Below are 12,889 nucleotides of genomic sequence, written 5' to 3'. Positions count from 1 at the left end.
TACTCCTTCCCTTAAAGCCATTTAATAGCTACACATTACGATAATTTAATTAAAACTAATATGATTAATTTCTATTACAAATATTTCAATTTATTTACTGCGTCTTCAGTTAATACTGTACAGATAAAATTCTATGAACATTCACTGAGCTACTAATAAGCTTGCAGCACCGTAGATATAAAAGATACAGATATTTTTATTCTAGAAAATTGTAGACTAGTTCCACAAATATCATACATAACTTTGTCAAATTTTGCTCGGCTGGGACGGTACTATCAAATGAATCAAAAGTGATCCAACCATCTTTGGTACTAGCTCGAGGAACGCAATGAAATCTTTTGTCCGAGGGCGAATTATAACACTAGGTTTTGCACTTCCTGGTTATACCACACCAGTTCACAAAGGTATGCAAGTAGGGTAAGGTGGTGCAGAATGCACCGCTTAAGCAAAACATCTTTTTGCAGAGCAACGGCGTGTTTGTTCCACGTTTTTCAACTTCTAGGAGACTTTGAGATATTTTTTATACTTACTTCTGGTGAAATTTCCTAACAAAAACCAGTATTTTTTGTTATTTTTGACGATTTTTGGCTAGAGTCAAAATCATTATGTGAGGCAGAACGCCAAAGCCCGTGGACAAAACGCACCAAGTTTGCCCAGCTAGGCGTTAAACGCAACCAAAAAATTTACCATTCAATCACGTGTTGTATAAACTCCTAAAACTAGGCTGCCGCAATGGCGGAAGCATTCGTTATAGCGTTTGTTACATACGCTTGTTTGCTGGGATACAATGGGTTCATATCTCAACATAATTGGCAATAAAATTTAATCATCTACTTTTCTCCAACTGATGTGTGATGAAATATTGTTAGTTAAACAATGTACAATTAGGTTTAAGGCAAATTCTAAGTCCTATACAATACATAATATTGCTACATTTTTAATAAATAATCCGAAACAAAAGATATACTGCAAATTAAAAATATTTTATAACTGTTCGATCCCGCTGTGATCCATTCTACCCCAGTTTTTAATTTTGAAGTTTTTTGCAATACAGTTTACCGATTTTATCTACCCATCCGAAAATTTTTGGTAGATATATTTGGAAAGTAGACAAATTTGGAAAAAAATAAATTGCTCCAAAATAATTTAAATGAACAAAAAATATTGTTAATATTGATCATTTTTTTTTTCAATTATGTATTATTTTAGCGTAATTTGATGCGTAGGGCTCATTTTATTCATATCAACCATTAGCCATAACGCACGTCAACTCAGCAATATTATGAAAAAAGACATATCGAAATTCAAAATTGCTCCGATTTTATTCAAATTTATGTACTTATTCCTTTGTAGTAAATTTTGGATCCGTATTATTATTTGGTACTTAGGGTTCTCTTTTCTGAGTCAGTGTGGTCCCAAAAGTTACCATTTTTTCCACCTTTTTTTTCTTTGAAAATTCATAACTTTTGATCCATTGAACCGATTTCAATTATGTTAATACCAAATGAAAAGTATTTTAATGAGCTTTCAAGAAAAAAATATTGGACTAAAGCCCAAACTTTTTTTTATTATCGCAAAAATATTGAAAACATTCACTTTTTATGTTTCCATGGTGTGCAGACCAAAGAAATTCTAAGTTTTCAAAAAGTATCAAGAATACAATGGAGTTTTTGTTTTTACTTGTCATAAAAGGGGTTTTTTGACAAAGAAATGCGTCTCTAAAGTAAAACGCCATGCGAGTCCATTGCATTTTCGCATCTTTATTTCTTAAAAAGAGTATCTCAAAAACTAAAAATGTCAGATATCTGTTTTTGATATCGTATGTAAACAACTAGCTTGCCATTGAAAGTATAATGAAAAAATAAAACCTTTTTTTTCATTTCCGGGTTTCCGACTGATTGCTATATATTTATATAGTAGAAAGGCAAAAACGAATATTTTAAATGTTTTAAGTGATTTTAAGGCTCCTACAAAAAATGTTTTTGCAATCATAAAAAACTTTGAACGTCAGTTTATTGTTTTTTTTTTTGAAAAGCTCAATAAAATTCCTTTTATTTGGTAATAAAATTATTCAAATCGGTTCAATGGTTCAAAAGATTAAAATTTTTAAGGAAAGAAAAGTGATAACCATAGTTTCTAGCGGAGACGGGGTGTGCCCGTTAGCGTTACGGTATAGAAAAATATCACAAAGGATCATTATGAAATGTTAAAAATATGCGTTACAAAATAAATGCTAGTAACTTTGCGTATTTGACTTCAGCATTATTATACCCATTCTGTGTATAATTACATACCACAGATGCCATATAGTAAACTATAAAATACAGAGAAATATTCCCTGTTATGCATAAATTCATGAAATCTTGCAAATTTTCATGCCGAAATGACAATTTAAAAAAAGGTAGATAAAACCGGATCTAAATGGTAGACAAAATCGGGGGTACCTAAAATCGGGTGTAGATTAAACCAGGTGTAGATATAATCGGAATACCACTGTATATGTGAAAAATATGCATAGTTAATGCCGTTTTTGTAATGAACATTCAAGTATGACAGTATATCAATTAGATAGACTGTATTTATTATGAAATTTGCATTCCGACTAGTGGTAAAAGCTTAAGAGAAAACCGTGATTTCTTACATGTGGAATGAGATCGCGGATAATCGCTTGATTTTATTGGATGTGGCTATGCCTGATACTTTTACATTCTACACAATTATGAATTAGCGTGTTTTACACCAAAATAAAATGCGCAATCATAATTTTACCAAATAGTTTCCGCGTTTTTAAGCAATTAATAGCATGGGCCATTCTACCCCCCGGTGCGTTCTGGACAGTCTTACCCTACTCTCGCAGACCACACACTCGCTTTGGCACGTGATTGTAATATCCTGTGATTCGTCATCCGCACGACTAACTTTTGACTCCCTTTACGCCATAACCCATCAACCGAAGTTCTCACTCTGCCATGGTATAAATACCAGAATGCCACATCCTCCCCCTGCATAAAATGGTCAGTTTAATATACGATATTATTTCTGGTCAATTATAGATAATTATATTGCTCATGCAATCGTCAAATTATTTTTGGTTGTTACCCTGAAACTCGTTAACTCTCATACATAACCTGTAGAGAAATCGCTCTCCGTTTAGTGATGTGTCAAAATGCATCATGTTCGAAAATATTCAATTCGGATTTGGGCATTTACTATATCTTGCCTTTAATATTGTACGTCTACGAACGTTACTGCCGTGGATTGCCGTGGTTTTCTACCGATTCAAAGTTTTGTTCATGTTGGCCCTCCGCTATTCCCGACTCATTTCTTTCCAAACGGGTACCTTGGGCTCACGGGATGATAGCTGCATTAACATAATAATTATTATTGACGTTGGAATAGGGATAGTATTTCACCCTGCTTGCCGCAAGTGCTTACTTTTTTCTATGTTTAACCTCAAGCAAAACTTGGCGCAAAAAATCATATTTAGATGACCATGGGCTTAGCTCGGAGCATCCGTTTCTGATGGTCGTCGCACGGTATTTCGAAAGGGTGAAAAATGGAACTTTTTTCCTAGCATCTTTTGCTTTCATTTTAGGATTTGGGCAAGTACATGTTCTAGAGATTTGCGGTCTTCTCCAAAAACATGTATTTTAAGTGCTTCGATAATTGCCAAGAACAATGTGTTCTTGTAAAATGCAACCACCAAAAGTCATGTATGAAAAACTAATTTTAATATTTTCTACAATTTTGCCAAAAAACCGAGTCTATATTTCCTAATACACGAAAGTTATTTTTTATGTTCATCATAGTACATAACTAACTTTTGAAACTTTCAGATTATGGGGGGTATTTCTACAAACAAAAGTCCCGAAGTGCTAAAATGAAATCGAAAGATGTTAGGAAAAAAGATCCACTTTTCACCTTTTTGGACTACTGTGAGATCGGTTACAAGTCTTTGATTTGCTTGGTTTGGAAACATAGTTCGGGTTTAAACCTGCTCAAGGACCCTATTCTCAAGTGAGCGGAGTTACGTAGGTTACTCTCAGAGTCACATTGCAAAAACTACGTGACTGTGAGAATAGGGCCCCAAGTTTTTCATTTGTCGTGGGCTCAACCCTGCTCAAGTCTTTTTACTTGACTTGAGCTTAACCCTGCTCAAGTCTTTCTGCTTGGTTGGGCTTAACCCTGCTCAAGTCTTCCAGCTTGGCTTGGGCTTAACACTGGTAAAGTATTTCCGATTGGGTGGGCGTAACCCTGCACAAATCTTTCATTTTCTTATCATAAATCCCAATGTTGAGTGTCTCAGTAAAATCTGAAAATAAATAAGAAACGCGTAGGTGAAACTAAAATCTGTTGGAATAATGAATAAGTAATAAAGCACCTGTAATAAGTAATAAAATGTAACTAACTTTCTTCTTTTCTTTTTCATTCTCGTTTTCACGTTTTATAATATGTCGGAATGGCAGCCAATTACTGCCTTCACAGTCCATATTCGTTTTATTAAGTTGAATTGGGGCGAACCAACCAATGGTTGAAAGCCCCATCAAATAGTAAATAAATAAATAAATTATTAAGTTGAATGTTTATATCGTTTATGTGAAATTTACTTAAAAAATTGGATGAAACCTACTGTTAGTTTGCATACCAGATGAACCGGTTCAAATGTAGATTACATACTAATTGGCAACCCTGTGTATTCCCACCTAGCATTAAAATAGAATAACCTTGTGCAGCATTCAGATGACAGTTAGATATAATGATTTGTTTACAAAAAAAAGCGCATTATTATATTCTGTACGAAGTTCAGTTATCAGTTGTAGTTAGTGCAGCTGCAGTAAGCAGTTTCCGCCCTGTTCTCCCGATAAAGGGAACTGCAAATAGTTTATCAGTGTTCAGATAGATATAACATATGCTGGAATTAACATCGCGAGTTAGCACAGTTGCTCCCGTTAGAAATAAACCTTACTCATGATTGATACTTACCTCAGAATATTATTTGATTAGTTCGTGATATTACTTGAAGAATACTTACCCGGTTATTCGCTCGCCCAGTGTATATTCCCAGATACTTACCAATGCCCGATTCCGCTGATCCTGAAAAGAAGAAGCGCTGAAAATATAAGAAGGTAAAGTGATCCCGAAGCCCCATGTAGAATCCTGGCCCAACATTCTGGTGCCGTGACCAGGATTTCTATCCAGATCTGTCGCGAGTGAAAAATCATTACACACAACGTAAAGTCCCAACACGAGGGTAACAAAGAGCCTCGTGAAAAACCCGCGAAAAACCCGTGAAAAACTAGTTTACCCGCTGCATGTGGAGAACAAAGAGGGAACCTAACCTCAACCCGGATCACAGTGATATTTCCCCAATCCGTTCCAGCACGAGGGTAACAAGGTACCTCGTGAGAAAGTTAGGTTACTCGTCGCACGTGCAAAAGAGGAGAGGAACGTAACCTCTAGTTGAAGCCCGTCTCGCTGCCTGAGTGAAAGAGAGGAAACATAACCTCAAGTTTCGTAAACCGCGTGCTGGACATCGTTCTTGGCGCTTGGTTTAACGAGTTTTCCTGCTATTGCGTACCAGTTGGACCCGCAGCGGAAGATTTAGTCGCCCGAATAGCAGCTCAACATTTTTTGTAATTTTTTTTATAAAAATACAAGGCCTCTTTGGAAGAGGTACCAGGTGAGTACCTTTCCAAAGTAAAATAAAATCCGTTTTGCGGTACTTCCTGGGTCTCTTTTGGTTCCAGAAACGTGCTCGAAACCGTTCCCGTTTTGATGTCGACTGTTAAAATGCCTGCCGAGAAGAAAATGAAAGCTAAGGAGTTGAAGCGGAAAAATGTGGTAGAAGCGTTGAAGCGCATGGATGAATTTCTAGTGAATTACGCTCCAGATGAGCATCAATATGAAGTGCCTCTACGACTCGAACGCTTAGAAAAGCTAAATGAAGCGTTCGAGATGATCCAGTCGGAATACGAACAGCTAGATGATAGCGAGCAGTTTTTAATTGCGAACATGGAATGTCGAGCAAAAATAGAAGAGCAGTATTTTCGCATCAAAGCCAGCCTGATCTCAAAGATGCCCCCGCCAGTCCCCGTTCCTGTTGCGCAAACGTCAGCTTCAGAACCCCAGCTCATCCCGTCCGGTCTAGCAAATGTGAAATTGCCAACGATAACGCTGCCAGAATTTGATGGAGATTTCAACAATTGGCTGACGTTCCACGATACGTTCGTTTCGATGATTCATGCCTCAACAGAAATTTCTTGTGTGCAGAAGTTCCATTATCTCCGTGCGGCCTTGAAGGGAGAGGCTGCCAATCTGATCCAGTCTATTACTATTACTGCAGCAAATTATTCGGTGGCATGGGATACCCTTGTCAAGCGCTATTCCAATAAGGCAATACTACGCAAGAAGCACATTCGAGCGCTTTTGAAATACCCGAAGATCCCGAACAGTAACGTCGATGCTCTGCATAAAATCGTGGACGACTTTCAACGTCATGTAAAGGTGCTGCAGCAATTAGGCGAATCCGTTGAACATTTCAGTTCTATACTGATAGAGCTTTTGGAAGATAAGCTGGATGACGCCTCATTGCAGGCATGGGAGGAATCAGTGTCATCGGAGGAACAACCCACGTACACTAAGCTGATTGAATTTTTGCTAAAGAGAACCCGTGTACTAGAGAACATTCTCATCAACCGTCCCCAACACGGCAACCCCAAGTCCGGTGGCCAGCATTCAGGAAATAAGAAACCCTTCCAGTTCCGCGTGAACACCAATGCCATGACCGAAGCTGCTCCGAAGATGTTCCCGCCCTGTCCCGCTTGTGAAAGAGACAAACATCCCATGGTTGAATGTCCTGTTTTCAACGGATTAGACGTAAAAGGCCGTCTCAAAGTGCTTACCGATAAAAAACTGTGCAGCAACTGCTTTCGAAGTGACCATTTTGCCCGGACCTGTCGGTCCAAATACCGTTGCAGGCACTGCCATAAACGACATCATTCCATGATTCATCCCGGTCCTTTCCGGTCTGCAGAAAACGACCCCGTTGCTGATCGTGCACCGCCTGGCGCCTTTCAGATTGCTACCGCAGTTGCTACCCCGTTCTCACCCGATCCAGTTCAGTTAAATGCTGCTGCAAAGGAAACTAGCGGAAACGTTATCCTGTCGACCGTTGTTCTTTTAATAGTTGATGCCTACGGTCAGGAGCATGTAGCCCGAGCCCTGTTGGATACTGGATCGCAGCCTAACGCGATCAGTGAGCATTTATGCCAGCAATTGCATCTTCCTCGAAAAATTGTTAACGTACCCATTGCAGGCGTGGATGGTATAACAACCAATTCGAAATATCAAATCCGCGCTGAAATCCGTTCCCGAGTTACCGGGTTCAAGGACACTCTTGATTTCTTGGTCCTACGAAAAGTGACCAGTGACACACCACCCAGATCGTACACTGTTTCACAATGGAAAATTCCCGATGGAATAAAACTCGCCGATCCCGAGTTCAACGTTAGTCGTAGGATCGATCTGATTATTGGTGCCGGTGATTTCTACACGCAACTGTTGGAAGGTCGGCTACGATTGGCTTCTAACAAATCCCTGTTAGTTGAGTCTGTGTTTGGTTGGATAGTAACAGGCAAGACCACAATACCCGCTGAAGAAGCCCAGCAAGCACCAGTAACTTGTCATGTGGCGACAGTTACATCAGTCGACAAACTGCTCGAGCGTTTTTGGGCTGTAGAAGAAGTCAGTAAAACAAATTATTCGATCACCGAGCAAGAGTGCGAAGACCTTTTTTCTGCCACGACAACCCGAGATGCTACCGGAAGATACATCGTTCGATTACCGAAACAGTCTAAATTCGAACAGCTGATTGGAGGTTCGAAGTTCAACGCATTACGACGTTTCAAGTGGCTGGAGCAGAGATTAGAAAAGGACGCTGACCTTAAGCAACAATATTGTGATTTCATGGCCGAATATATTTCCCTGGAGCATATGCGTGCCATTCCCGAGGACCATTTGGACGGTCCCGAAGCTTTCTATCTCCCGCATCACCCTGTAATCAAAACTTCCAGTACCACCACTAAAGTGCGAGTGGTGTTTGATGGTTCCGCGAGATCTAAATCCGGACATTCGCTTAACGACGCCCTGCTTGTTGGCCCGGTAGTGCAGGATGAGCTACTAAGCAACATTCTACGATTTCGCAAATTCCCGATCGCGCTTGTAGCGGACATCGAAAAAATGTACCGCCAAGTTTTGATACACCCAGTAGACCGTCGGCTGCAGCCGATCTTTTGGCGATTCAACAGTACGCAACCCATTGGCACATATGAACTTTCGACGGTAACCTATGGTCTCGCCCCCTCCTCGTTCTTGGCAACCCGAACCCTGCACCAACTGGTGAATGATGAAGGTAACCTGTTTCCCAAGGCTGGCCCATCAGTCAAAAAATGTATGTACGTCGATGATTTCATTGGTGGGGAACATTCAGTAGAGCAGGCGATCCAGCTACGCAACGAACTCAACGAGCTATTGCAGAAAGGTGGCTTCTGTCTTCATAAATGGAACTCGAATGACCCTAAAGCACTAGCTGACCTCCCACAAGAATTGCTGGGAACAAAAACATCCCACAAATTTGATTCGGAGGAAACAATCAAGACGCTGGGAATCAGTTGGGAACCGGCAAGCGACTTGTTCAGCTTCGACGTTGCTGTAAATCTGCATAGTGGCCCAGCAACTAAGCGCAGCGTACTTTCAACTATCGCCCAGCTTTTCGACCCGTTAGGCCTGATCGCTCCCGTAATCGTCCAGGCAAAAATCCTATTGCAACATTTATGGCTCTTATCTTTGAAATGGGACGAGGAAGTAACGCCGGAATTCCAAACGAAGTGGTCGACGTTCTGCCAAAATCTCCCGGATCTTCGTAGTTTTCGGATCGATCGTTTTGCCTTCCTGCCCCAGTTTTCTTCCGTTGAGCTACATTGTTTTGCAGATGCGTCAGAAGCGGCTTATGGCGCCTGCATATATGTTCGCTCCGAATCTATCGACGGCGAAGTTAAAATCAGTTTATTGGCATCGAAATCAAAGGTAGCTCCCCTTAAGCGAATTACAATTCCCCGCCTGGAACTATGCGCGGCGCTGCTTGGTTCCTGTTTATATGAAAAAATCATCGCTGCGCTGGAAGTGAATTTTAGCGCAGTTTACTTCTGGACCGATTCAACGGTAGTCCTGCAGTGGTTGAAAGCGCCTCCTCGAACTTGGAAAACGTTCATCGCAAAAAGAGTTTCAACCATCCAGTCAACAACCCACGGTTCAACCTGGGCGCACGTAGCTGGCGCCGACAACCCCGCAGACATGGTTTCTCGCGGTTTTCCTGCTGACGAGTTAGTCCTTAGCAATAAATGGAAGCATAGACCTAGCTGGTTATCCTTACCCAAATCGAAATGGCCTGTGCAGCAACCTGTTTTGGACCCGAACCCAGTAGAAGAAATGGAAATAAGACCTGTAGCAGTGTCAATTGCGCAAGCAAATACTCCCAACCCATTATTTCTACGATTCTCGTCGTACCAGCGCCTTCTCAACGTCGTCGGTTTCTGTCTACGATTTGCCCGAAATGCACGTGAACAAAATCAAACCTACCGAGTTCGCGAACCAGTTCTCACTGTGGAAGAGTTGGAAACTGCAAAATTTATTTTGGTAAAATTGGTTCAGGCCGAATCATTTCCCGAAGAAATCAAAAATTTGCGCAGAGGTAGCAGAGTAGCAACACGATCTCACATTCGTCTTCTCAGCCCGTTTCTGGATGCACAAGGTATAATTCGCGTCGGTGGTCGGTTGTGCCTGTCCGACGAACCATATAGTGTGAAATATCAAATAGTTATTCCCGGATTCCACCCGTATGCAAAGCTGCTAATCAACTTTCATCATCGCAAAGTGTTACACGGCGGCAACAGTATGACTTTGGCTGTCGTTAGGGATGAATTTTGGCCTTTGAATGGAAGGAGAGCAGTGCACAATGTCATACGAAATTGTTTCAGATGCAGCAGAGCAAATCCCCGTCCCATACAACAACCCATCGGACAGCTACCAGTTGGCCGAGTTACCGCTAGTGAAGCATTCTGTCACACTGGTGTAGATTACTGCGGACCCCTGTATTTGAAACCTACCCATCGCAGAGCAGCAGCAAGGAAATGCTACGTCGCAGTATTCGTTTGTCTTGCAACAAAGGCCGTTCACCTTGAGTTGGTGGGCGATCTATCAACAAACACCTTTCTCATGGCCCTCGACCGTTTCATTTGGAGGAGAAATAAACCGTCGCACATATATTCCGATAATGGCACTAATTTCATCGGAGCAAAAAATACCCTTCATCAACTGTACATCATGCTTCAACCAGGACCGGAGCAAGAACGCATATCGAAACATCTAGCTGAAGATCACATCCAATGGCATCTCATTCCCCCCCCGCTCCCCGAATTTCGGTGGCCTTTGGGAGTCCGCTGTGAAGGTAGCCAAAAAGCATCTTATTCGCCAGCTCGGAACCGCAACACTATCCTACGAAGAACTTACTACCGTATTAACTACTGTTGAAGGTTGTATGAATTCCCGCCCGCTCACGCCACTTTCAGAAGACCCCAACGACTTGTCTGCGCTGACTCCGGCGCACTTTCTGGTCAAAAACATGATTCCGCTTCCCGAGCCAGATATTAGAAACGTGCCTATGAACCGGCTTAGCCAGTATCAACGAGTTCAAGCTCATTCACAACGATTCTGGTACAGATGGAGAAATGAGTATCTCAAGCAGCTTCAAACCCAGTACAGCATTAATCCCGATCGTTACACTCTCGACGTCGGCTCGGTGGTAATTCTCAAAGACGACTCGCTTCCACCAGCACGATGGCCATTGGCCAGAGTTCTAGCAATCCATCCTGGTCCTGACAACATCACCCGAGTTGCTACACTACGAACGTCAGCCGGAATATTGAAGCGATCTGTATCGCGAATCTGCCCGCTTCCGTGTGTCACCGAACATCCCGTAACGAGCAATGATCCAGAATAATTACCGAACTGCCGCGCATCCAGCAAAATAGGAGCACATTAGGAAGTGAATTTATATTTTAGTTAAATTGAAACTTATAGACAGCGTAGTTGAAAAATGTATTTTCAAGGTGGCCGGTTATGTTAGTTTGCATACCAGATGAACCGGTTCAAATGTAGATTACATACTAATTGGCAACCCTGTGTATTCCCACCTAGCATTAAAATAGAATAACCTTGTGCAGCATTCAGATGACAGTTAGATATAATGATTTGTTTACAAAAAAAGCGCATTATTATATTCTGTACGAAGTTCAGTTATCAGTTGTAGTTAGTGCAGCTGCAGTAAGCAGTTTCCGCCCTGTTCTCCCGATAAAGGGAACTGCAAATAGTTTATCAGTGTTCAGATAGATATAACATGTGCTGGAATTAACATCGCGAGTTAGCACAGTTGCTCCCGTTAGAAATAAACCTTACTCATGATTGATACTTACCTCAGAATATTATTTGATTAGTTCGTGATATTACTTGAAGAATACTTACCCGGTTATTCGCTCGCCCAGTGTATATTCCCAGATACTTACCAATGCCCGATTCCGCTGATCCTGAAAAGAAGAAGCGCTGAAAATATAAGAAGGTAAAGTGATCCCGAAGCCCCATGTAGAATCCTGGCCCAACACCTACGCTTCACTGGATAACCCGGCAATCTGTCATTTGGCGTTAAAACTTCTTCATAATTGGTATTGATATTACTCTACGTATTCAAATTCAGCACTGATTCTTAAAATCAGGTAAATCACTTCTACCCAAGTTTACTTTTCCGCGCACAACAAGTTAAGTCCAAAATATGTAAATTAAGGTATGCATTGTTATTTTTCTGTTCTTTTAAAAAATTACTAGCTGATGGCCCGATCTTACGCGGGGCCGCTTTTCCCTCTCAGTCACTTGTACATCTGTTATTGCAAAGAGTGGAAAGGTGAGAGGGGGGAGGTTATTGGTAGCTACGCTTAACAAGTTGTCGTTGTGACTCCTACCTTTCGACAACTTGTTAAGCGTAGCTACCAATAAGTCAAGTAAAGGGCAATAACCAGTAAAGGAAAATGGACATTCCAATCTGTTTTCGGAAAATATAGTGCTTTGCAACATAAGTTGATATTTTTGTTAGCTTAATCGAATGTTACTGATATTGTAAGTGCTATTGGTTAAGTATTCTGTAATGCCAGTTTAAAATAATCCATAGAAGAAGTCAACTCGAGCACTAAAAGTGTCTACTACTGGTAGTTATACCCTATTTGAAGAGAGGTACTCACCTGGAGCTGTTGAACTGGGACTGAACTTGCCCGGGCAACGGCAATCGCTCGCTGGAGGGATTTCAGCACCTGATCGACCAGTTCCAATGAATGCAGAGGCTGTTTGAAATCGATGTTGTCATTGACGATAACTTGAAACTCGATCAGTTGCCACGATGGTAGTTTCATCGGGGTCGACTGTCCGCCGTATCGGTAGAGGCAGTAAACTTCGGCATCACCGGGTAGTGGTAGAAAGATAGTTCTTCGAAGATCTCTGGTGCTGCAGAGATGACCATGTTCGTTATAAAGATGTCCTAAATGGAGTGGACCTCCGATATACAGATTCTAGTTGGACTGTCTGACACCTGGATGTTGTAGTGGCAGGCTTCAAAATCTTCTGCCAATATAGTCCCATTTTGATTTGGCCTTCGGTTGCCTCACACCGGCAATGTAGTATTTCTTCCGCCACCGAGTTACTTTGCCCAAATCGGATCGTAATGCAGCAGCAGTACCGTCTACGACTAACTCCCGACCCTGGATTAATAAGTATAACTATTCAACCAACG

At 41.4% G+C, this 12,889-nt stretch overlaps 1 protein-coding gene across 1 annotated transcript; it reads left to right on the top strand.

The window, feature by feature from the left end:
- Positions 1-5,790: 5,790 nt before the first annotated feature.
- On the top strand, positions 5,791-11,056 carry LOC128739858 (uncharacterized). Its single transcript, XM_053835358.1, has 2 exons — positions 5,791-8,920; positions 10,626-11,056. The coding sequence occupies exons 1-2, from the start codon at positions 5,791-5,793 to the stop codon at positions 11,054-11,056; spliced, it is 3,561 nt and encodes a 1,186-aa protein (XP_053691333.1).
- Positions 11,057-12,889: the final 1,833 nt, after the last annotated feature.

This window comes from Sabethes cyaneus, chromosome 3, assembly GCF_943734655.1.
Source record: "Sabethes cyaneus chromosome 3, idSabCyanKW18_F2, whole genome shotgun sequence".
Classification (NCBI taxonomy): Eukaryota; Metazoa; Arthropoda; class Insecta; order Diptera; family Culicidae; genus Sabethes; species Sabethes cyaneus.
This window is presented reverse-complemented; position numbering and strand designations above follow the sequence as displayed.